General features: G+C 43.8%; 2 protein-coding genes and 1 long non-coding RNA gene across 10 annotated transcripts in view; 1 reads left to right on the forward strand and 2 right to left on the reverse strand.

Annotated features, from left to right (window-relative positions):
* The window catches only part of IARS1 (isoleucyl-tRNA synthetase 1), a 68,807-nt gene extending 66,844 nt beyond the window's left edge, over window positions 1–1,963 (reverse strand). Inside the window, exons 1-2 of one of the 2 annotated variants that reach the window (XM_015874661.3) lie at window positions 1,908–1,963; window positions 800–893 (exon numbers count right to left, since the gene is read on the reverse strand). The gene's annotated coding sequence lies outside the window, so the exon portion shown is untranslated. Of the gene's footprint in view, window positions 1–799; window positions 894–1,892 lie in introns of both variants that reach the window. The other variant, XM_085517029.1, reaches the window with a different exon arrangement.
* Window positions 1,964–3,412: 1,449 nt separating this feature from the next.
* Window positions 3,413–4,690, forward strand: LOC146758378 (uncharacterized). Its single transcript, XM_085517058.1, has one exon. The coding sequence runs from the start codon at window positions 3,824–3,826 to the stop codon at window positions 4,490–4,492; it is 669 nt and encodes a 222-aa protein (XP_085373184.1). The 5' UTR covers window positions 3,413–3,823; the 3' UTR covers window positions 4,493–4,690.
* On the reverse strand, window positions 4,371–23,320 carry LOC146758379 (uncharacterized). 7 transcript variants are annotated; one of them, XR_014934861.1, is made up of 5 exons: window positions 23,140–23,320; window positions 19,237–19,316; window positions 5,970–6,026; window positions 5,145–5,217; window positions 4,371–5,027 (listed from the first exon to the last, which is right to left on the reverse strand). It is a non-coding gene; the product is annotated as an uncharacterized LOC146758379 (long non-coding RNA). The 7 variants fall into 7 exon arrangements; XR_014934866.1 differs by lacking the exons at window positions 4,371–5,027; window positions 5,145–5,217; window positions 5,970–6,026 and adding exons at window positions 17,333–18,386; window positions 22,417–22,548 and having other exon boundaries at window positions 23,140–23,279; XR_014934863.1 differs by lacking the exons at window positions 4,371–5,027; window positions 5,145–5,217; window positions 5,970–6,026 and adding exons at window positions 17,333–18,386; window positions 22,417–22,552 and having other exon boundaries at window positions 23,140–23,279.
* Between the last annotated feature and the right edge of the window lie 1,340 nt (window positions 23,321–24,660).

Here is a 24,660-nt window from a genome sequence, read left to right on the forward strand (position 1 = left end):
GACAGTCATTTTTTCCAGTTATGAAAGACAAACTTGATTTAAAACCCATGCATGTGTCAACCTTAACTGAGCAAAAAGTTAAATCAAGATGTCTGTGTTCGGCAAAAGCAGGACAAGTTTACACAGTGATGCATGAATAATGCAGGATGCTCCAAGAAAGAAAGAAAAATGTTCATGACTGTAAACAATGTAAGTATTCAAATAGCAAGAAAAATCAAAGGAATCTCATCACTTTGAATACAGACTGAGAGAAAACATTGTAACTAACATCACTAAAATGATACAAATATATCTAAAGATAGAGTGGATTAGGGTTGGAAGGGACCTTCAAACCCGTTTGGGTTGTCCCCCATCAGGTCATGCTGCTCAGAGCCCCTCCAATCTGATCACAAACACCTCCAGTGATGGGACAACCACAGCTCTCACCATCCCGTGAGTAAATATCTTCTTCCTAAGGCCTCACCTAAAGCTACACCCCTTCTCAACTAAAGCCATCCCTCCTTACACTACACCTACCCCCGATGAAGAGTCCCTCCCCATCTTGCCTGTAGGTCCCCTTCAGATACTGAAATGCTGCCTGTGCTCACAGGAGAGGTGCTCAATAACTCAGCACTTCAAATTTACACACAGACTAATAAAAAACACCGGTTGTTTTGTTGGGTTTAGTTTTGTGTTCTTGTTTCTTTATTCACATGTGATTTGTTCAGGAAAATCTGACCACACACACACAAAAAAAAAAACAAGACAGTTTAGGACAGTGCACCATGGAACGTCTTATTTCCCCTAAAAGGACACTTACTTTTTCTAAAAGCCAGTAACATTCAACAGAAAAGGCATCCAAGTCCGCAGCCTGCACTACAGCGCTCTCAAACTTAAGCTGAGCTTCTTCTTTCCTAGAAGAGAAGATCACACAAGCATGAAAATCATGAAAGTCAGCTGGGCTGGCTTCTTTTAAACACTGATATTTTAAAAATGTTTCATAATTCAACAAAAAAATCAGCAAAAATCTTACTACGAATGAACAAAGATGTCAGAAATGCAACTGATAACATACAGCACATACAGACTCACAATTCACGCCTATAATGAGGAATCAAGCTGCAACGCCAACCAAAAACCTCAGAGCAGGGAAGAAAAAATGATCATGGGCAGCTATCTGTAAAAAGCTCAGTTTAAAGTGAATAATATTGTCCTGCTCTAAGTAGCACCTGCTGCAAACCAACACCTGGGTGGAAATGCAAGAATGAAGTTGGATTTGGAGCGAGCAGAAGGACAAGGTTACCACCCTATTGGCCACCTTCCTTCATTCAGCTCCCCAATCTGTAACTCCTGATAGAAGTGACATCAGAAAAGAACACTGAGCAGGACTTGTATCACAGCAGCTTCGTATTTGATGGTAACAGAAAATGGACGGTGTCACCTTATTCTGAGCAGACCAATGACCTGATTATCTGACTAAATACAATTAATGGTAATAGAAGCAATGAGTTCCAAACCTTTCTTAGTGAAATAATATGTCCTAAAATGAGCAGAACAGCAAATTAAAGCAGGAAACTGCTAAGTGCTAAATTCTAATTCCTTAACTGATAAATGAACTCAAGGTGAGCCCAGCACTTAAGGACAGGCTCAAAGAAAAAACTTAGAAATCCTGAAATTAAACTGAAATTTAACTCGTATTCACATTAAACTGAAATTAACTCAGTTAATTGACCGCTCTGCCTGAGGTGGGACTGCAGCTCGTATCTCCTCCTGTGGAAGGAAGGATTCATTTTATGTTGGGCCCAGAGCACACAAGGCCGCCCTGTTTGCATTAAGAGCCCGCCTCGTTTGCATTAAGAGCCTGCAAAGCCCCGTTGCAGCCCCGTTGCAGCTCCATGCAGGCCCCGACTCACGCTCTCTTTGCTCACCTCAGCCCCGCGCTGATGCAACCCCGCTCGCATGCATGACAGGAAGCAGCAGCAGCAGCAGGCGCACGCCGCACAGCTGGCCAATCAGCGAGCGGCACGCGCACAGTGCAGCAAAGCCTCTCGCTATTGCACGTCGCTTAGAAACAGCACAAAGGGGGCGGTGCTGGATGGGGGGCCGGGATGGGAATATGGGGGTGGTATGAGCAGAGAAATAGCAAAATAACTCAATTGAGTAAAAATCCAACGTAAGGCCGCGGGCAGGCAGGTGGTTGGACTCATCTGAGCTCCACAGAGCGATTCTGAGGGTGCTCAATTGGGACAAGGCGTATTTAGGAGTGTAATGGCTACATCGAAAGGCAAAAATAAGGTTTTAAGTCCCATTTGAAGTTACATTGAACTCGGAACCCAGAGATCCAGGCAGCACCTCCCCGCGCACCCACCACAGCCGGTCCAACCCAGCGCTGAGGGGAGGCTTACGCAGTTTGCGTAGCAGCGCTGAGACAGCGGAAAGGGCGGCTACGCAAAATACTGAGCGTGAAAGGGGTTCGTGAATAGCGGCTGAGCAACGGAACGCACTGCGAGCGCTGAGCCAAACCAAAGCAACGGGACGCGGGGGGGGGAACTGATGGCACGGAGATACATAGAGATACATAGGGATACATAGGGATACATGGGGATATGTAGAGATACATGGGGATACATAGGGATACATGGGGATACATGGAGATACATGGGGATACATGGAGATGCATAGAGATACGTGGAGATACATGGAGATACATGGAGATACATGGAGATACATAGGGATACATGGGGATACATAGAGATACATGGGGATACATGGGGATACATAGAGATACATGGGGATACATGGGGATACATAGGGATGCATGGGGATACATGGGGATACATGAGGATACATAGGGATACGTGGGGATACATGGAGATGCATAGAGATACATGGAGATACATGGAGATACATGGGGATACATGGGGATACATAGAGATACATGGGGATACATGGGATACGTGGGGATACGTGGGGATACATAGAGATACATGGGGATACATGGAGATACATGGGGATACATGGAGATACATAGAGATACGTGGAGATACATAGAGATACATGGAGGTACATAGAGATACATGGAGGTACATAGAGATACATGGAGGTACATAGAGATACACGGAGATACATGGAGATACATAGGGATACATGGGGATACATGGAGATACATAGAGATACATGGGGATACATATAGATATATGGAGATACATTGAGATACACGGGGATACATGGAGATACACAGAGATACACAGAGATACATGGAGATACATGGAGATACATGGAGATACATGGAGATACATGGAGATACATGGAGATACATGGAGGAGGACGGGCTGGATCGGGAGGGCCTCGCTCCCCTCCCCGCACCCCCGCGGTGCCGGGAATGGGCTGTGCCGCAGGCTATAAATAGGGCTGTTCGGGCTCGCTCCCTCAGTCTGCGTGGGGCGGCGGCGCAGGGCGCTGTTCGAGCTGTTCCCCGCGCTGTTCACGGGCCCGGCCGCGGCTCCTGGTCCCGCAGCGAATCGCTGACAGCGTGGGAGCAGCGGGCAGAGCGACTGAACGCGGCGGCTCAGAGCCGGTCAAACTGCCCCGCGGCCCGCAGCCCTTCGGTCAGGCTATGAGCTGCAGGAGGGCTCCGCTTAAGAAAAAAACAGAGCGGATCGTGAAAAGGTAGAGGAGCACGGAGAGACCCCGACAGCGGGGAGGCGGCACGGAGCTGGTTGTTGGACGGAGCTGGTTGTTTGTTGGACGGCTCCGGGGAGCGACAGCCGAGCCCGGCGCTGAGCGGAGCCACGCGGAGAAGCGGCGTCGGAGTCGGAGCGGAGCATGTGAGAGCGCGGCCGCGATGCTGCGACGCGCGGAGCCGGCGGCGTGGAGCGGAGCGAGGCGGCCCCGCTGGGCTCCCGACCGCGGACACGGGCTGCCGGTTACCGGCTCCGTGCTGCCCAAGGGGGAGGCGCGGCGGGGCGGCAGCCGATCGCGGTGGCCTCCGGGCCGGCGGGGCGGGCAGCCCGGAGTGTGGAGGAAGCTGCTGGGCAGCCGCACGCACAGCCACCTGCAGCACTCCCTGCAGTTACAGCAGCGCTGCCGAGCCGTCCGCCGCTGCCACCGGCCGTACCGGCCTCGGGTGCCGCTGTCACTGCGACCCGTCAACTTGTTGGGCCGGAGGGCGCCGGGTATGAGGGCGCCCCGCAACACCAACCAGTTCCTGATGAGGGAGAAGTACCGGCTGATGCACCTGCGTTCGGACTCGGTGGGCACCGAGAGCGGAGGGTCGGACTGTGAGATGGACCCGCTGGACATGGACTCGTACCTGGGGGTGCTGGAAAACGCCCGCGGGGCGCTCACGGGACCCGCCGAGGACGCGACGCCCCGCCCGGCCGAGCCCCCCCCGGCAGCTCCGCTCCTCGCTCAGGACGAGAGTCAGCCCTACTTCCCTTCCGAGGATGATGTGTTGGAGAGCGAACTGTTCATGGAGAGGGACTTCCTCGAGTTCTGCAGCCGGATCTCCTGAGCCCGGCGGGGCCGTGAACCAGCGCCTTATTTATTCCTCGGTCGCTTCTCCGCGTTTTTGGCAGGAGGAAGCGGCCGCTTTTAGTACCGCGCGTGTGGACGGACAGACGGACGGACGAACGGACGAACGGACAGCGGGAGCAACCACGGCTCTCTTGTAAATAAATATAATAATAAAAAAAACCCTTTTCTGCAGCCAGCCGGGAGCTCAGTGCGCTTTGCTTGGGGACGGGGGGGGGGGGCAGGATGAGCGCCGCCCCCAGGGAGCGAACGCTGGGGTGGGGGGGCGGGGGGGAGGTAGGACGGGGCAGAGGGGTCCCGGCACACAACACAGCCCCCCCTCGGCCGGGGAACAGCCAGAGCCCCGCTTAGAGACCGGAGGGAGGAGAGAAGGCAGAGGGGGCTCCGTGCACAGATAAACAGCGGAACCACCGATCCTGCAACGCGTTGGGGATCCCATCCTCCCAAGGAGCGGCACTCGGTGCACGAGCTGGGAAGCATTGCAGTTTTACCAACCTTAACAGAGCGAGAAATGTCTAGAAAGAAAGAAATGTCTGTAAGGGCCTCCGAGCACTTAAACAGCACTGCCCGGCCCCAGGGCAGAGCTGTGCAGGGATAGGTAAGGCGGCAGGGTTAAGGTGCGTGGGTTTTACCTGCCATAAAGGTAGTAGATCACGTAAAGCAGGTAAGAGTAAAGCCGGGAGGTATCAGTACGAGGAGACCGAGCTGAAACAGTTAACAGGTTACGCAACAGGTAACATTCCTGAAACTTGTTGCCACAGGAGCAGAGAGCGAATGGGATGAGCAGGGCTGGAGCAGGATGGCTGTTAGCCGGGCTGTTACCGTGCCGTGCCGCAGCCGGGAGCCCAAAGGGGACGCCAGGGCAGTAAGAACGGAGCAGGGCCGTCCTTACTCAAACCCCCAACCCCAGCACAGCTATAGGACCCTCCGAGCTGCAATACCATCTTGGTTTCCAAATCCGTTTTCCCTTCAGCTCTTGGAGCACTGCAGCACGCCTTGTTTTTCCCAGCACATAAAGGGCTGATGTGTGCAGGCTGCTGAGCAGGGAGAATTTGCTGGCCCTCCTTTAGAGCACAGCCATGAAACCAGAGCTGGATGTCAGAACCCCCACGAGTCCAAACTCTGGCTGATCTGCACACGGTGCCCTTTGTGATAACACACACACAGAAGTTAATCCTCATCCTTACAAAGGGAACCATATTTTTGAGCAAAATCCAGGAGATTTGACATTTTTTCAGTTATGGTCACGTGAAAAACATCACCCAAAGGCACTGCTTTCCTAAGAAAAGAAGCTGCAACACATTATATTAATGATATGAGTATTTAATCTGGAAAAAGCCATCTATTAGATGGCTATTTTTATAGGCCCACACAGATAAACTTCAGGCAATGTCTTCCATAGTAAACATCACTCTTATTGGCAAAAACAGGACAAAAACCCACTCTGGAACACTTACTTGAAACTTGGCCTTCATTCTGTAGTGCTGCTGGTGTATTTCCATTATAACATGGATCTGCTTGAACACAAGCAAAGTAAAACAGAAGCGTAAATTAACAGAATAGCACAGGGAAATAATTACAGGCACTGTGTTGCCTGGCAGAATTACAGACATAGCTTAGATTTTCAAAGCAAGCCCCGTGTTCTCACCACCAGACAGATGAATTTGCCATTCCTGTTCAAGCCATAGAGGTGCATGAGTGCACCCCCTGCCCAGAGCATCTCTCCCATTGCCTTCCTGCACCATCCTGCACCAACTCAGACTGCACTGCCATACACTGCTATACACTGCTTGGGTCTGCTCATCTCATGGTAGGATTTCATGGAGAGCAGAGGGAAAGAAAGAAGACAAATGGGATTCTCCCCTTCTCCTTTAAGTCCATACAGAGCTAGAACATGAATATATTTCACCACACACAGAGCAAAACATGTTCAGTGAGGGGTCCACAGGTATTGCCCTTTATTGCCATGCTCACACACTCACTTTCTTACTGCACCTTACATAGTTACACTTGTCTTGCCAGCAATACTTAATCCTCTTAGTTTCAAGACCTTTTTCTCTTGTGTTACTTATATTACTTAGGTATGTCTTGTTTTATAAGTTTACTGATGTTTCCTTCCGTTATCATTTTAGTTTACAAAATGTATTTATTAAGCACCTGGCAATACCTGCCTTGTAATGGATGCAACCACAAATAACACCTTAATGCTAAGTTTGAAAGCACTTAACAAAGCTGAAATTCAACGTATAACAAAGTTGGTCAACATCAAAGCTAGGAAATAAACCAAAAGCTCTTACTTCAGAAGATCAATCATCAACCCAAACAAAACTCGATCATCTTCACAAGCTTCCCAATGACATGTTTTACACATGCATCATCTGCTTCTATTTCTTGTGCTGCTGACTCAAATCCAGTTCATACACACAGGTACTAAAAGCCAATCACTAAACTACAGGTATAGTTCTTAAGTGGATCAGTGCTGTTAAAGGGCTGAATTTATTATAGATCGTGAATCCTAATTGCTTACTCTGCAATACTTTGATAAGACTGATCCGATTGGCACAGTGATCATTCAGACCATCTTACGGTGAAACACCAAACACTGACATTTATAGAAGGGAAGGCAGAGAAATCCTTTCCAAAAGATGATCCCTTTGTTTAATAGCAAATATCATCCAAAAGTTGATTCAAAAATAATTAAAATTCCAAGCTCCACAACAGCTCTTTTAAACATAAGCCAGCAATGTCTGCCAAGGGAAGGAAAAAGAAGAACACAAAGCCTCCTCCTGGCATGCCCAAGCATCTTATTCAGGTTAGGAACTGCAGTGTGCTTCAGTCAGCAAAGCACCACGGAGGCACTGACCCCCACCAGCCCTGCACGCTGCACTTGTGAGCCCAGTCCAACTGGAAACTGAGTCAAGGAGCTTTGTTTCAGCAGTAGGAAGCCCCAGCATGCCATGCTAATAACACCAATTTTGCTATTTCAGAGGTTCTTGCAAGAGTCAAGTCAGTGGTAAAAAATGTAATACTCATCTTTCCTTACCAAATGAGTCAGTGCAGCAGTGCTATCTGCTGCCAAGTCAACGGCACACAGTTTTTCCTCTGTTATTATCACTGAGACACGCCTGGACCAGCATTTCCTAATTATCCTGCTCACCCCCTTTTTTGCTCCACAAATGAGCTCTGTAATTCAATTTCTGTCCCTAATTACCCCCAAAAACAGCACCATACTGACAAAGCTATGCTGCTTCCAAATCCAGACATGTTTCCATGCTGTATCTGAATACTTCTTGTGCCGTTTATAGAGCAAAGTGTCCACACTTTGAGAAACATCAGTGAAACAATTATTTGACTTGGGCCTATGCAATTTGTTTCCATGTTAATACAGACATGGATGGAGCAGGGGAGAGATCACCTGCATGAAGAATGCAAACTGCTTGACATGCTAATGGAACAGCAACTGGATAAACAATACAGAAAAGCAACTCTAAAGGAGTTTAGGGGAAGGATACCATTATTTCCCCAGATGTTCTTTCAGATGGTAACTACTTCCATGCAAGGAACCTTCCCAGTCAGATGTGGCTCCCTACATCTTCAGCAGTCCTCAATGCATTTCAGTTCTACAGACCTCTTCACTCTCTCACACATAAAGACCTTTGATATCCTTTGGGAAATAAGCTTCACAGACCTAAAGTGTATTGCATGAAGTGCACGTGCTGGCTTCTGTAAGGCTTATGTAACATCTCCAACATTATTTTATTAGAAAATGCTGTCTGTTCACCATCTTTATCTGTCTCACTAATGACTTACAGAATCATCTGAGTTGGAAGGGACCCCTAAAGGCCATCTGGTCCAATCCCCTGCAACGAGCAGGGACACCCACAGCTCCATCAGAGCTCAAAGTCCTGCTTGAACCGTGGCACTTTTTGAGCCAGTGTATACAACCCACCCCACACTTTCTTCCTGGGCAGTTTGCTTGTCCTGCAGCTCAGTCCCCACATTGACTGACATCCTCAAACTTTTATTACTGGGGAAAAAGAAGTAGAGAGGAGAATAAAAACCATCAGCTACGCTAAAAGTCAGCTTCAATGTAACCTGGTTAAATAAGAGCAAGAAACAGTTAAGTTTCTTGAAAAACATTGAAAAACATTGAAAAACAACATTGAAAAACAACCCCATTGAAAAACAACAACAACAACAATAACAAAAACCCTTCTAATCAGAACTAGGAGGGGGGTTGACTTTCACCTATTTTTGAATCTGAACTTAATAAAAGCCATAGCATCAGCTTCCTATCCTGGCCTGGCTGCCTGGGTCCCACCCCAACCAGCCTCCAGAGCAGCTCCCCAGCCCTGTCTCTAACGGGCCATACCTTTCTTTTTATGTCCAGGGTGGAAACAATGAGCCAGCACTACACCGCTACCTCAGGCAGAGTTATGTTTTTAAGTCCTTACATCTTTGATTATTAATTTGACTCACCTGAATTGCCTCATGCTGTAAGAGGCAGACAAGGGAGACAAACACTACGCAGCAGCCTTGACCTTAATGAAGCCAGGTTCCTATGAATTCATTTAGCAAGACATGATATTTTTCCATAGCCCCTTCACTACAGCACCTCCCCAAGAAGCAGAGTGTCAGCATTTGGCTGTTAAAGACATGAATTGGAAGAAGTTCAGGTGTGGAAACAGGGCTACATACTGCAACGCAGTTCTGACCATGAACACTAGAAATACCCCATTCCTGTACACATGAGAGGCAAAGTCTGTGTTCAGCATATGTTAGCTGCAAAGAGATCCTTCATGCCAGTAAATCTTGCCAAGTACTGAAAGCACTGGCCTTCCTCATGCTTGTGCTGTGCAATGCATCCATGCCGTTTGTTCAAGAATATTACAGAGAGAAGCAGCCATTGTCTAAACTGCACAGTGCTCACACAGCAACTGGTAGTTTGGATATGCATCAGAGCTGGGCACATCTGTCACAGTTGCTGTATCTCTAATGTAGGTGTTCAACCCTCCCCAGACATACTGGATTTAACTACAGCACATGCTGCAAGTGCTTAAGTACATCTCTGGGATGTATATCACAGTCAGGTCCCTTTTGAGGCACCAGCCTTGCTGCTTGTTCATCACACAGACCTTTTGTACACTTCTCCTCCTAGAAGTTCTAGAGAAGGCTACAAAGAGGCTGCGTTTAGAAAGCAGCAAAAGAAAGGCTTTGCCATTAATACTGCATTCACTGGTTAGCTGATAAAGTGCAACAAACTCAGCACTCATGGTCTTGTATTTAGACCATGTTCCAAGACTCATGGTTAGGCAACTACTTCTATTTCTTCTCTGCACTCTGCTTTCATTCCTACCGCCTTCAGGAAGAGTTGCATCAGTCTCACTTGGATGTCAGTTTCCTTTCCCTAAACAAGCAATATGTGTCCTGAATATGGCTCCAGGAATTCAGAGCTGGTGAATATTTTATAGACATATTTTAAACAATTCATATAAGAGAGAGGCTGGCTTGACTGGTATTTATCCACAGCTGTTACTGCAACAGGAAACTAAGCTAATTAGGAACAACAACTACCTCCAATGGGGGAGAGCAGGTAATTACAAAATGCAGACAACAGTTATTGTAAACTTTCACTATGACAAAAAGAGGCATTTGCTTTCCAAAGCTGTCGTTCTACAATATCTTAATGTGGGTTCATTCACCGTTCACTAAAAATAAAGCACACTCACTACGTCACACGTTACTCAGCTTCCAGCTTGTTCTTTCCTACCATTAAAAAAATAAAAAGCCAGAACAAAATCCTGTTAGCAGTTCAAACCCAAAAGGTGCTGTATGTAGCTCACCGGTAGAATGAAGGCCACTGTTCTAATGCTGTCGGAAAGACATTTTCAGTCTGATGTAACAAAGAAAGGTCTAGATTAAATGCTTTCAATAAGTGAGCTGTTGAATTTGAGTTAAAAAAAAAAAGACTGAAATAAGCGTTGTCTCGTTTTTTATTTGGTTACCTGCTTGGCATAAGAGACAACCTGTTCCTAATATATGAAGCAACGATTCTGTAACAAGTCCTAAGCTGAATTTTTCCTTTGTACCTATTTGGCCACAAGTGGTTCATTCAGTTAAGAAAGGCTTTTAAGCAGATATTGGAGTTGCAGCCAGGACTAAGTGACAATAATGAGTGTAGACAGTTTAAAACCTTGATATTGTTTCTGCTTCGTACCCAAACTGATGCCCCACTGAGCCCTTTCCACATTTGCCTTCCTCTGTGGTATGACAAAAGGCACAGCACAACACAAACAGGAACGTTAATGAGATTTCTATTGGGATTGCAATACATTTTTCTATTGGGACCATTTGGACACTACTATTTGCCTAATTATCCTTCTCCTAATTAATTCTATTGGCAGCTGCAGACCTTCAGTTACATAAACACTCTCCTGTGTTTGCTCGCTTAAGTGGAAAAGTTCCTGTAACCTAATATGTTAATGGTGGGATTAAAAACAGCTTCATAACCTCCACTCAATACAGAAAATATGGGAATTCTCTGTAGAAAAGATGCATGAAAGCTCCTCAGACCTCCATTTCCCAAATACAAGTACCTGCCTGCAATTCTCAAGGGTATGATTTGAATTTATTTCCATCTTGCAGAGCTGGGACAAGGCCTCCCATGACCAATGAGTACAAAGCAATTTCTTTGGACAGCAACTTGACAGGAAGGATTAATACAACTTTACTACACTTGATGATACCGCTACAATCTTTAAATATTTGGAGAATAAAAGAGTTCAGCACTCTGCTAAATTATTCCACATACAAACATAGCGAGTAATGACAGAGTACTTGGTATGTATCTATTTTGTCTTCGTGGCTTCCATCCAAATAGAGACGTAACTCATTTACCCAGCTCTTAAGAATCTGCAGCACCATCAATATCAGCCTCATCTCATGAAGTGAGATCAAAGCCCATTTCTGGGATATCTCCAGCACAACAGATTTCTCCCAGTAGCTGCACAAAGTCTGTCCTGCAGACAGACAGACTGACTACAGCTGTCCACACAGCGTGCTTCAAAAGCAGGAAGCACCCAACCAGACAAGGTTTTGCACTGACCACCCATTTGCCATCCACCAACATGGTGTTCCACCCCAGGCTGAACTCAAAATATTCTTAGTAAGGAGCCATTAATGTGAAATAAAGCTAGAACCAGTGCTTTAACAACTCCATTGTATTCTGCGCCATTCTTGTTACTACTGTACATTTAAGACAAGCTCCTCAGCTCACAGGTACAGACTGTTCACAATGTCTCCATTGACTTCACCTTATCACAAAGTTATTTACTTTTCCAGTTGGAAGCCGTCAGCTTTGAAAGAGCTGTTTGAATATTTGAATGAGGAGCTGGCTTAGAATCCAAGAGAGAAGAAGTGATAACTACCAGTGCCCAAGGTCACTTGCCACATTTTGCTTTCCACAAACACAGACAGGGTTATTTGGCGTTACGAAACTGAACCGGACTTATCATTCTCTGGGACTATGAAATTACGTCAGTAGAGATTAGCTTGTGTTTTCCAGATATTACCAGCATCATCAATTCTATTCAATGCAAAGACTTGAAGACGACTTTAACCACCTGAACTTGCCACCTGCCTCTCTGCCGCGATACCACCACCTCCTCTGCAGGGTTAGCACTCACACGATGCAGTTTGCTAACCCAGACAAGTTAGCTCAGGCCACTGATTGATAGTACTAATCTTATCTGGCCCACTTTGCCTGGAGCAGGTAACAGGACACGGGTACCAGCCGCCTGCACAGAGGGCTGCAGTCACCAGGAGAGGATTAGGAGAATCTGCAAGTCATGGGAAACAAACATCTCACAACAGCTGCATGGATCTAATGAAGGTTTCATTTGAGTAGCACCACTGTCACTCCAGTTTTCAGAGTTAAGGCTTAATTTAATCAAAAAAGAAGCATAAAAATGTTAATTGAAGCCTATTTATCAGCCTAGTTTAACGAAATTCTGATAGGCCGTAAATGACAAAGAACTAAAGATTAACATGCAACATTTTTTTTGTGTCATTTGTTAAATATTTACTTGTTTCTGTGGTAGGAAACAAAGATAAATTTGACTTGATCTGTTCAAGCATCTCCACTTAAGAAAGAGCTCATTCTTCAACTGACAGGAATAATAAGAAAGTACCAGTGAATTGCCTCAGAGGAACCAATGCATTTTGCAAGCTGGAGGTGATCTGACCCTTCAAAGTCCACCTGGGCTGCCCATGCTGTGCTGCTCAGAGCTCCTTGCTCCAGGGAGGGCTGCTGCCTTGGAACCCACAGTGCAGACACACAGAGGCCAAGAGACCCACCATATCAGCATCGCAGTCATACCTGGTCATGGCAAACCATGAATCAGAACATAATCTCTGCTAAGAACATTTAGTAATATCAGGGGTAAAACTTCCAAAACACAGCACTTCCATCAATTTCTAGTTACATGAGCTCTGTTCTGAGCAAGGAACATCAAAAATGGATCTCTCGGTATTTAGTGGTAACACCATCCATCTCCTCCTCTTCAAGAAGTTGTCTCTAAGCACATAGAAGTGGCTGCTTAGTACCCTCCATGGAACATCACAAAGCAAACCTACTCACATCCCGCAGTAGGGGCACTCAGGCAGGAAGCAGGCAAGATGCCACGACAGCACTCAGTTCTGCACAGCCTTTCTACTTGTACAGTATACATGGAGTAACATAAAGCAAAGAACAGCAAAAAAACACCCCGCTGTTAAGTACCTGGAAGCAATCTGTTACATGTTAAAACCTCAAGAGTGTTTTAGATTTCTCTCCTTTCCCACTCCTGCCCTAATCCCCACTCTCACAGCCATGTGCTCCCCCTGCATCTCAAGATGGCTCTGGTACCCAACTACAGCATGACCCAAATCAACCGTAACCAGAAACAAAATTAACTGAAAGCACTTCTGCTGCTGGATTAAGAGATTAGGACTGGCTTGCTGATCATGTGGTCAGATGAACGCCAGGCACAAAAGGAGCACACACTCCTGTTGTCATCAGCAAGTTCCCAGCACAGTTCAATTCTGCCTTTTATATGCAACCAAGAGAAAATGAAAGATGATTCAGAGCAGAGGAGGATGTGACTGAAGATTTACATAGTAACCCAATTCAGCTGAGATGAGACATCTCCAGCATCTGTCGCACATGTAATTTTCATGTCATATCTTTTATGAGCAGCAAAAAAGAATTAAAGTCAGCATTTCAACAAATCCTGTATTTGACTGTCTGAAATACAGCTTTAGCCAAAAGGGAACGACAGTTGTTTGCTTAGTTCAGAGAGCCACACAGAACTATCACTAATCCAAAGAATCCTTAAAAGCACGTGGAATAAGTGCCTAATGACCAATTCACCATTTCAATTTTAAAGGACATTTTAAAGCTTTCACGTACTGCAGAAGAGAACTTGGGCTCTGCAAGGTGCTATAAGAGTATTCATAAATATCCACATAGGAGAGATTACCCTCTGTAAATATTTTTGATGAGTTCTAAATGTCACCGCCTCTTACACGCCACTTTAATTCTGATCAGGTTCATCTGATCAGAAATTAGTTCAACTCATTTGTGAAATAACAGAATAACCTTTCTTGTTTCAGATTGCTGCTTCAATAAAAGGTCTGTCAGAAGAGATTTCTCATACAAAAAACATCATTTATAATTCTCAGCTATTTGCTGTCAGTCACTGGGGCTAAAAGCAGTGGTTTGCATCCTGATTTAGGATAGAAGGGCAATCAGAAAATTGCCTTTGAGTCTTATTTCTATTAGCAACTCAAACCAAGCCAAACTTAAGTGGAGAGAGGTCTGGTATGAAATAGTTTCCTTGTACCCATGATGACTGAATAAAGCAGTGAACCTCAAGCTGCCTTTCAGGAGGTCCAGGCTGGGGACTTCTCTGCTTGTATAAGAAATTTTAACCTTCTGATCTGATATTAAAAGAAAAGCTGCACAAGAAAAAAAGAAAAAGAAAAAAAAAAAAGGAAAAAAAAAAAAAAGAAAATTTATCCTTTTGACACAGTTACAAAGTTCAACAGGACAGGAGCAAATCCAGCGATCTTCATTTCAGAAAGCACACACTGCAACAGACTCCTTAAAACAGTTACAGTTTCAGTTAATTATCTACTAGAACAAGAACATGAAACAGGTCTTTAAAGCATCACAACACTGAAGATTTCAGAAATCAGTCCCTATATTGCTTATATGGGACTGGAATTAAGCACCACCAACCAAGCCACTGCTGTTGCATAGCAGGTTACGCATTGCAGCCTTTCCAAACTGAGATCTGGGAGACTATCAAGGCTATCTTTTGTCAAAGATGAACAAGGTCATTGCATTAAACAGGTTTTTCCTACTGTACCCAAGAACCATCACTGATAAAAATACTACTACTAATGTCGTCAACCTCTCAAATTTCACTTACAATTAAAAACCAGTGTCTGAACTATATGATCTTGTTTCTTAGGCACTGCTACTTCCTGCCTTCTGGACAGGAGAAATGATAACATTCACACTTGGAATCAACTGTCTACCCAGTTATAGCACAGAATATGTGAGCATCCAAGCATCCACAGCTATCTACACTGAGCCATAAGTGGACTGCAGTTCATCAGTGGGCATTACAAATCACACCCGAGAGGACTGTCTGCAGAAGATGTCTAGAGAAAATCTGGAGGAATCCACACCAAAAAACAGACACGCTGTTAAGGCAGAAAAAGAAAATCAAATCCACAGCTGCCTTCAAGCAAGTACAGCATGGCAAATTCAGCTGTGCTTACACTTAGAAAAATCCTTCTTGGAAAGACTGCAGATTTTGGGTTTTTTTTCCTCCAATTTTTGCCTTTCCTTTTTTCCTTTTTCTAAAGATAGTCCAGCACAGATCCAAGCCCATGGACATGCAGCTTTTAAAGAGGAAATTCACCTCAGAACCTTCTGAGAAAGACACTGATCAGCGGCTGCTCTGCTACCTTTGTGCTCTCCCCACCATTACCACCATTTGTCACCTGCATTCATAGCAGGGACAAAAGCCAACCTAAAAGAAGGAATTTTTAAAAGCTGCAGTGTCACATCAACCAAAAGGGAAAACACGACAGTTAAAGAATGCTGCAGTATTACAGCTTGCTTTCCTGATGCCAGGATGAAAGCTAGTTTTAGAGGCCAGTTTCACAGTGCATTATTCAAAATACACCACAGCAAATTGAGCTTATTTCATCGTGTACAGGGTCATTCCTTGGCAGCCCAAAGTGACAACTATTTCATGTCACTGTCACTTATAATTAATAAAATGGTGACTGGTTCCCAGCACCTACACATTAATCTGCAGAACACAAGGCCTCTGCATGTAACAACAGGGGATACGATGTGTATCTTCCCAGAGACTCAGCTACTGTTAATACAGGTTGGACATTCAAACAGCCCTGATCATTGGGCTGGAGATGTTTGCTCAGCAGAAGAAAACCCAGCTTATTTAAGTAAAAGACTGATTTTCCCATGTTCCGAAACACAGAGCAGTGGACTGAGGAGCTTCAGGGATCATTTTCTTCTGTATTCCTATTATCCGGTGCATTCAGCTGTCTTAAATAGCTGTAAGGTGGGAAGACAGTTCAGTTCCTCAGTACTAGCTTTTCTGACTTGCATTAATTCTTAACCTCTCCCATCTCCTCTCAGTGCATGGATACTTGCCAGCATCATCTGCATTTGCTATCCAATCCCCTCCGCCTCATTAAAGGAAACTCGCTAATAGCGGAGAGAACCATTTATGAGTCAGCCCTCTGATACGGTGAGCCACGTTCTGCTGTATGCAGGAGCTTTCAGTACTCCCTCTGCTGTAGTCTTGTTAATCAAAACACACATTGAGAAACTAGACTAAAGGCCAGTTAGGTTTGTTGGTTTGGTGTTTGGTTTTTTTTTCCCCCACTAAGTCTTCTTTAAAAAAATGCCTGCAAACAAATTCAGACATTTTATTCAGCTGAACAGCCCAGCCAGCGCTGCCAAGGACTCGCCAAGAAAGGCAGAGCAAAACAAAACACACAACCTTCTCGTGGCAAACATGGCTCAAAACTAAAAGATTAGACAAAACCTGCTAGGTTCAACTTGCAGTTGTTTCCAGTATCCAAATTCTATTGCACAGAACAGAGCAAAAGCTTCAGGATGCCATTTGATGCTTGCAGCCAGAGGAGGGGCTTCAGGAAAGAATAAGGCGTATCTTAAAACCAAAGGCAGAGGAAGTGCTACAAATGCTTCCACTTTATCTAACACCTCTGGCGATTGGCTGCAGAGCTGTTGCTACACAAACTCTGCCTGCTCCAGCTACACGCAATAAGCCCTCCTCTGTTACAGCAGAATGCTGCACACACCACCCCTGCCAACGCAGCAGTATCAAACTACATTGAATTCCAGCACCCAATGGCCATCCCCCCTCAGGCTAAGAGGACAAGCAATAAGTTTGCCCAAGAACGTACAACTCCCCAAAATTAAGCTCAGTGTATGGGCAGAAAACCTTTGTCTGTGGGAGTTTCATGGGAAGCCATGAAAACTTCTCTTCTTAGTTGTTTCCAAAGCAACAGAACAATGTGGTTCCAATCCCTGCTGGTGCATTTTCTGATCAAAATCTTTTACAACAGTGTGGCCACTGTAGGAAGAAAAGAGGAGAGAACAAAGAGAAGCAATTTCAAAAGGCACCGTATGAGATCTGGAAGCAAACTAACCCCTCTCCTCAATTCAAAACAAACAAGAAAACCAATAAAATCAAAACAAAACCAACAGAGGACTTACAATTCAAACACCGCTCAAGTTTTTTTTGCCTGTTTGTATTAAACCACCCAACAATTTCACCTTTTGTCTATTAAGATCAGTGCTGACAAGGCTGAGGGTCTGAAAGTCTCACCCCTCCCAGCAGTCACTCTTGTCACTTTCCTTAGCCCAGGAAAAAGCGATGGAAAAGTACCTGCTGCCTATGCTATGAAATGGGTAAGCTAACATACCACGTCCTCTGCTCCTTCTCTAACACAAACCAATGCTGAATTTAAAGAAAAACAAGACAAAAAAAGAAGCATTTAGTAAAATGAACAACTTCAGTGTTCAAAGAACTGATTTGCCTGAGCACGTCCCAAGCAGGCCATGGGGTTCAGTCCTATTCTTATTTATTAAACAAAAAAAGTTCCATTTAAGTAAATGATCCAAGGTAATGGGGACGAACTACTGAGAAAATGATCCAGGAGTAATTAAAAAGAGTAAATTAATAAGGATGTCTGAATAATTCCCATCTATCAGCAGTGTAATTGAGACAACCTCAGGTGCCATCTTCAAACCCAGCATTGATGTGAAACACCACCCGTGCAGACTTCAGCAGTAAAAGGGGCTTAAAAATCCAACATTAAAACACCCTTCATTTGTGGCAAATGGGAAAACGCTCCTCCAGTAACCAAAAGCAATGGGACAAAAAGTTACGAGCCCTTTGTCACCAGAGTGAATTACATGCAGAAAAAATGAGGCGTGCACCTTTTGGCTTTTGCGACACATTGGAGTCACAGAATGAATTATTGCATGTGCAAACACACCCTTCCAGTAGGCTAAATTCTGTTTTTCTGCCTAATGCAAATTATCATGTTTGAATAAAAAGAGTGATTTGAACTCCACCAATGCTAGAAAGATCAGCAGCTGGTGATACAGGCAAACAGCCAATCAGCGAGGCACCCTGCTGTAACCCTGCTGCTTCCTTACTGCACCCACAGGACACGCAATAGGAAGGAATGCTGGCACATGCCCCAGCTGCTCCACTGCACTTGAGCGGCCACTTCAGCCCAGGCAGGCACTGCAGCAGCTCCTGTAAGAAACAGGAAACCGTGTTTCTGAAGAGAGTCCAGTTCTAAACATAAAAACGAAGAACTGAGGCCAGTAATACCTTTTTTCATCAATAATATAAGATTATCTTTCTTAAGTTAGTATTTCTTCCCATTTTTTCAGCTTTGGATGAAGATTTTATATAGAAGTAATATTATATACGTACAGCATAATATAATATTATACAGAAGTATAAGTAATATAAGTATTTTATATAGAAGAATTATTTTTCCCAGTGTTCTTTGCAATATGGCCTGTATTAGCCCTGTATCTGTGGAAGCAGCACCATGAATGAAGCCAATTGTTTTCATGTCAGTATCAGCACATAAGTATCAGTAGCATCACCCTCTCATTTAGGCTGTGCTGGGAACAAGGACACACTGTGAAAAGGCAGGCTTAGATCCTCCATGGAAGGTGAGCTCAACTTCACATATCCAAATTAACCTGCAGTTCCCTAACAAACAAAAACCAACCTCCCAAAAAAACAAAACCAAAAAACCTTTGAGTTTTTTACAGTTTGAAAAAGTACTCATGAGCTTTTGCCTGCTTCTGCCCAGAGAAGTGTATTTTGGCACATGGTACAACCATCCCTTCATTTGCTGTCTAGGCAGTTAGTAAAGCAGCAGCTCATAACAGCTGCTTTCTGCAGAAGGATTGCTATGCAACTGCTTGCTGAGGTCCTTCACGATTTCTAAAGCAAAGATTGCCTCAGACTGCAGCTCCATAGAGCTAACGCTGTCATAGAACTGCTTTATAACTTCTTAGTACAAACTGCAAGCAACACAAACAGGCTACCAAATTAAACATTAACTTCAGTTTTAAGAAAGACTTACCTGTGTTCTGAACTGCCTTTGCCAGCTACCAAGTAGCCCAGTTGAAAGCAATATCCTGCCAACTTCCATTAACACCTGCACTGAAAAACAGATTTTAAGGTAATTTCAATTCTTTATACTATGTCTTACCTTCCAGTGTCATCTCTAAGAAACCAGTAAGTACTTCTAAGGGAAAATGTATTTTAAATTTATATATAAACAGAACTAAAAACAATCAGAATAACAGATGTTTTTCTGTTCCATGGCATGAATCTCAGGGTCAAAAAACCAAAGATCTGATCACACAAAGCCAAGCTCCAGACATGCATTCTAATATGCCCCCTTTTCTTCTTCTTAGCAACCAATTTGCACAGGTCATGTTAACTATTTTTACTTTTTGAGACATAAAAACATTTTCAACTGTGTAACACCTTTTCCTTGTTCTTCCTTCTTTAAAGAGAACCACCCAAAAGATGTCTTTGCTTTTTTAAGTGGCAAAACACATCAAGAACGTTTGTAAGGCATCAGCCTGTCTTTCTTCCTTTGTCAATGATCACCATTTTATCGTGTTCAGGATGTTTTATACAATGAGAGAACAGATTATTTTCCATGGAGGATGAACTCTGTGGGACAGCATTGAGGACAGCAGCTGTATCACTCAGTTAACAATATGACATCTATATTTAAGGCAGCAAAGCACAGAATGGAAATAGAGAACAGAAGTCAGACCAGAATTTCTTCTATAGCCTGGAAGCCAAATACAGCATGTCCTGGAGGTAGAAAGATAAAGATGTGTCCAAGTTTTATTAAAGAACACACTTTGACAAAGCCAAGTTAAGTCCAAACATACACAACTAAAATGGCCACTCAGGAGCAGGAAAGCAGGAACACCCCAATCACACTCTAGGAAAACTCATGTTGAAAGAGTTGTAATTATCAGTAGAGCTGCTTCAAACACTAAATACTGCCTTTAAAAACATGGGAAAGAAAGATTAAGCTTTAAGGGGAAAGATATTGGGGAATACTGAAAAAGGTAAAGCATCAGCTCCACGTTTTATAGAGATGTAAGTCGTATATTAAGGGTTTATTTTCTCCTGCTCTGGTTGCATTGGATTGTAACTGCTAAAAGAAAACACAAGCTGCAAATATATAAAAGAAGGATGCACGTAGTATGGCTGGGGAGTTAGAAAACTTTCCATGCCAGGGAACAGCGAGTCCTTTGAAGGCATCACTGGTTGGTTGAAAATCCTTTGGCTTCTTCCCTCAGCTGTAAATCATTTCATGCAATCTACTCGCCAGCGAGCTGTACTTGTGACTGTGCCAGCCCAACTAAGCTCTGCACAACTGCACTCAGTCTGACACCCCCACAGACCCAGCTTTAACATCACAGCTTCTCTTTCCTGAGAAACCCTGGGGCTGGGGGGCAGCGGAGGCCCCATCTACAGCCTCAGGGGCACACATTGCAACTGGGACCTCTGCCAACCCGGCCAAAGAAAGAGGAAGGAAATCCAGGGAAACATAAACACTATCACTAAGCAGCGGTTCACGCAGTCGCACTGTTGGTTTACTTTCTTTTTTGAAGAAGTGGCAAAGCATTGTTCTTTTCAGAGCCCATTTTGTGCTTAGTTCTTTGGTGGTACTACGAGCAAATGGGAGGAAGAAAAAAGGACCAACTAGGGAGCTGGATCTTTGCCTCTGCCTGACTTGTAGTTGGCAAGCAGATTAGAAAACTTGTGCAAAACAGGACATACCTGCCCTTTGCGTAACTGCCAGCCCGGACCACAAAGAGCTCCTCTCTTGCTCCACAGCTCCCCACAGCACTTAACACTACACAGTGCCCTTACCTCCATACACCTTATTGCTTTAGTTTCTGATTTTCTACCTTTTCCCCTCATTAATAAATTAAAAAAAAAATAAATCAGATTGACTCAAATATTGTAAGACAAATTAGCTATTATTATATTAGCATTGCAGTAGTTGAGTATGCTGTTTCCACACTTATGTGCTTAAATCATGGACCTTCTACACAGCAGTTATCTACACTGAGACATTAAGCATCTTTGCATCCAGAAAAGCCTTGATTTCAAGTAAAAATAAAGTCAAAACCTCCTGGAAGGAATTTATAGATATTTCTATCAGGCCGTGCTATATTTGAGTCAGAGATTGCATCTCTCCAGGGCAAATGGATGGAGTCCAAATAAATTAATGCAAAAGCAAATTATTTTGTTAAGTAGCATCTGAAGAAAGATATGAACATACAATGCCTCTAATATGAATGAGTGCTGCAGCACAGTTTTTGTGGGGAGCAGACCAACACAGCACAGTAAGAAATACTTGTTATACTGGGAGGTGTGGGGAAGACACACGAGGGCACTGAAGTGTTTTTGTTTTGTTTTATAAAGCATTTAAGTGTTAACACTCACTAGGCTTAGATGGCAAAAGAAAAATTACACAGAATTACTGTGTATTTTCAGCAGAATCATAGGAAGTGATGTTACAATATAAAATGAACTGCTTTAAACCTTTCTCGTGGTTAAGATTTACTCCATGTCATCAGAAGCAATTGGATAATATTTTTGTCGTTTCAAGGCTGTACACAGATCAACATCACTGCAATTAAGACCCAGCTACCTAACAGCTGCTCTGTATTAACCATCAGCAAGCAGGCCATTAGTCAGCAACAAGCGAAGGCTAAAAACCCATTTTTCACTGGGGTCTTACACTAATGCATTTTACTTTTCTGTTTCCAGGGAAATAAATTTACTTGCTGTTTCATTCAGCTGCTGTGCTGAATACATGAATATACACAAGTTTAAATAGCTTAGTAGCATGACCAAGCCTTGAAGAATTTACGTCCTCATGATCTGAGCAATATTCTCACTCCGTAGTCATGTCTTAAATTTATACTACTGTGCTTCATGTAGGTTAAGTGACTACAGCAGCCAGACAAGGGCCAGTTTTTAGAGCTTCAAGTTTCAGAAGCCTGTTGAGAACCCACAGCCCTTGTTTGGCCAGCTAGCTCACTGCGTTGCTATTTGAGTACTGTTGTGCTTGGTCCAGCTGGATTGCAGCTAACTAGTGATATGCCTTCTGAACATAGCAGCACCATACTCTTAGGCTCCTAGGACCTTTAGGAAGAATGTCCACACACTCCAGCCAAGCAAGCTATTTTTGTGATACACAAAATGGATGACAATGTACCTGCAGCAGCAAAAAGCTGGTTTAAAAGCATCATCTGTCTTCAGCAAAGAGATGCTTAGTAACATCTTCCACACTCGTTCCTAAAATGTTGTGCTGCTCAAATCATATTTCAAAGGTGCTTCACACATAAAGCTGTCTTGAAATAAGAACAAGAAAGCATGCACAGGGAACAGTGACATTAGGTGGGGGAGGAGAAGAAAACAGTGAACGATTACATAACAGCTGTGTTGGTTTGTTTTTTTTTGCTTCAGGAAGCAATTGGTCTCTCATTTTTCCTCCCTGCTTTATTACAGTTTTCTGAGCTCTCTCACTGCATTACTAGGACTGAAAGCATACAGAACATACTGTCAGTTTAACAGCTCAATGAATAGCATGGAAGAAGCTAGGGGCATCCTTTAGGATCCAACAGCAGATATATATTAACTCAAGCACAGTAAAATAAAACTGCCAATCTAAACAACACTAGTTCATCAGTGTGTATGTGCACAGATCTACTACATACAGCTGGCTAAAAAGACAGACATGCTGCTTTACATATAAAACAGTACGAGCAGTCTGCAACAGAGCAGAATTTAAACTACCCTCAGATACATGCAGCAAAACCAGCAGAAGATGAAACCTGTACACATCAGAGCAGACAACACAGGGCTAAGCAGCTGTTAGAAGATCAATAAACAGCTCTGTCAAAAGAGTAACAACAACAACAAAACACAGAAACCCAACCTCGTAGCAATGGAGGACCTAACAGGCTGTGCTGTGTATAATAGTGCCTTTGCAGTTTCTTCATTTACCCCCACCCATCTTCATTCCTGGGACTGTGCACTAGTCTGGTTGCTAACAGCTTTGCCATCTGCTTTCCGTCTGCAACACTACAACTGCAATGCAAAGTTGTACAACTGATGCCATCGTCTGGCAGAACCCGGTATATACCACTTAGTGACAGCTATTGTAATGTAAATACGTTGGCAACTTACAGCGTACACAAACGATATGTTGCTACCGTTAACAGACCAGATGTATTCACTGAAACACTGCATATTTACAATATACCAGTGCCAGTGGCATATCTAGATATTATGTTGAAACAGGTGACTTTTAAACACCACGAGGGAAACCATAGAACTGGAAGAAAAAAGAAGACATAGAAGACAAAGAGGATGAAACTGAATACTGCACAAAGCTACTAAGGATCCCCATTTGTGATACTGTCAAATATGCCACATAATTAAGAAAAATCATTAGGAAAATTATTAACATCTTAAAATTTAAAATGCATTACCTTCATTTCACAAACATGCACAAATCCTTTTTCAAAAGCATTAAGCTGTCTTTTTAAACAGATATTTTAGCTAAGTGATTTAATGCAGCAGTCTTCATTCCTATAACATTCCAAGGACCCGAGCCATCTGATTAAGATTTCAGGACAGCAGTAATAGTGAGTGAATCAAGTCAGCCATTTTGTGTAAGCACCAGTGCTGATGCACATATCAATGCAGCTTTACAAGAAAGATTTTCTAGTTGTTCTAATGCATAATATAGCCTCTCCTAGCTACATGGAACAACGAAGCAGACGCTCTTTGGTATGGTAAAACTCAAAGCAAACTGAACTTCATGCTCCTTCAATGTCCAGCTGTCCTGCATGACAAACTATGTAGGTTGAAATGTACAGCTGTACAAACCCTAGCACCTCTAATGTGCTGAGGGCAGGTGCCTAATACTTTCATCCTTTTGCAGATCCAGGGCCTTGCTGTGTCTATTTCTTTATGCCTAACAAGTGACACAAAAAGGGCAGTTTCAATTAAAACCATATACTGCTGTAAGTAAGGACAGGTGCTGCGCTTGGGCCAGGAGAATCTCAGGTATTTATAAAGGCTGGGGGAAGAACTCTATGAAGAAGACTATGCATACATTGCTTCCTCAGCTGGAAGCACTACTACCTCTCTCACAAAAGTTCTCTTAGCGCACTGGTTAGAGCTCTCTTAGAGCTTTTATTCTGACTTATTATTGTAAGAAAACAATCTTCTGCCAAGGCATCCTAAGGCATGCTTGAGAACAATTTCTGATTACTTTAACATCCTCTATTTTCATGACCACCAGTCTCCCACAAGGAATAAATTTGAATCTTTGTTTAATTCTAACGCTGCTATTATTCACCATCCTACAGAGGAGTGACCCTTCCTGTGTCGCACAGAAGACTGATGAATCTGCCACAGTTAATCCTTACATTCTGCCAGTCCATGCACA

Source organism: Coturnix japonica, chromosome 15 (assembly GCF_054131305.1).
Source record: "Coturnix japonica strain WE chromosome 15, WE-NBRP24, whole genome shotgun sequence".
Classification (NCBI taxonomy): domain Eukaryota; kingdom Metazoa; phylum Chordata; class Aves; order Galliformes; family Phasianidae; genus Coturnix; species Coturnix japonica.

Excerpts from the sequence above, each read along its gene's own strand:
- LOC146758378 (XM_085517058.1), top strand. The coding sequence starts at position 3,824 with ATGCTGCGACGCGCGGAGCCGGCGGCGTGGAGCGGAGCGAGGCGGCCC.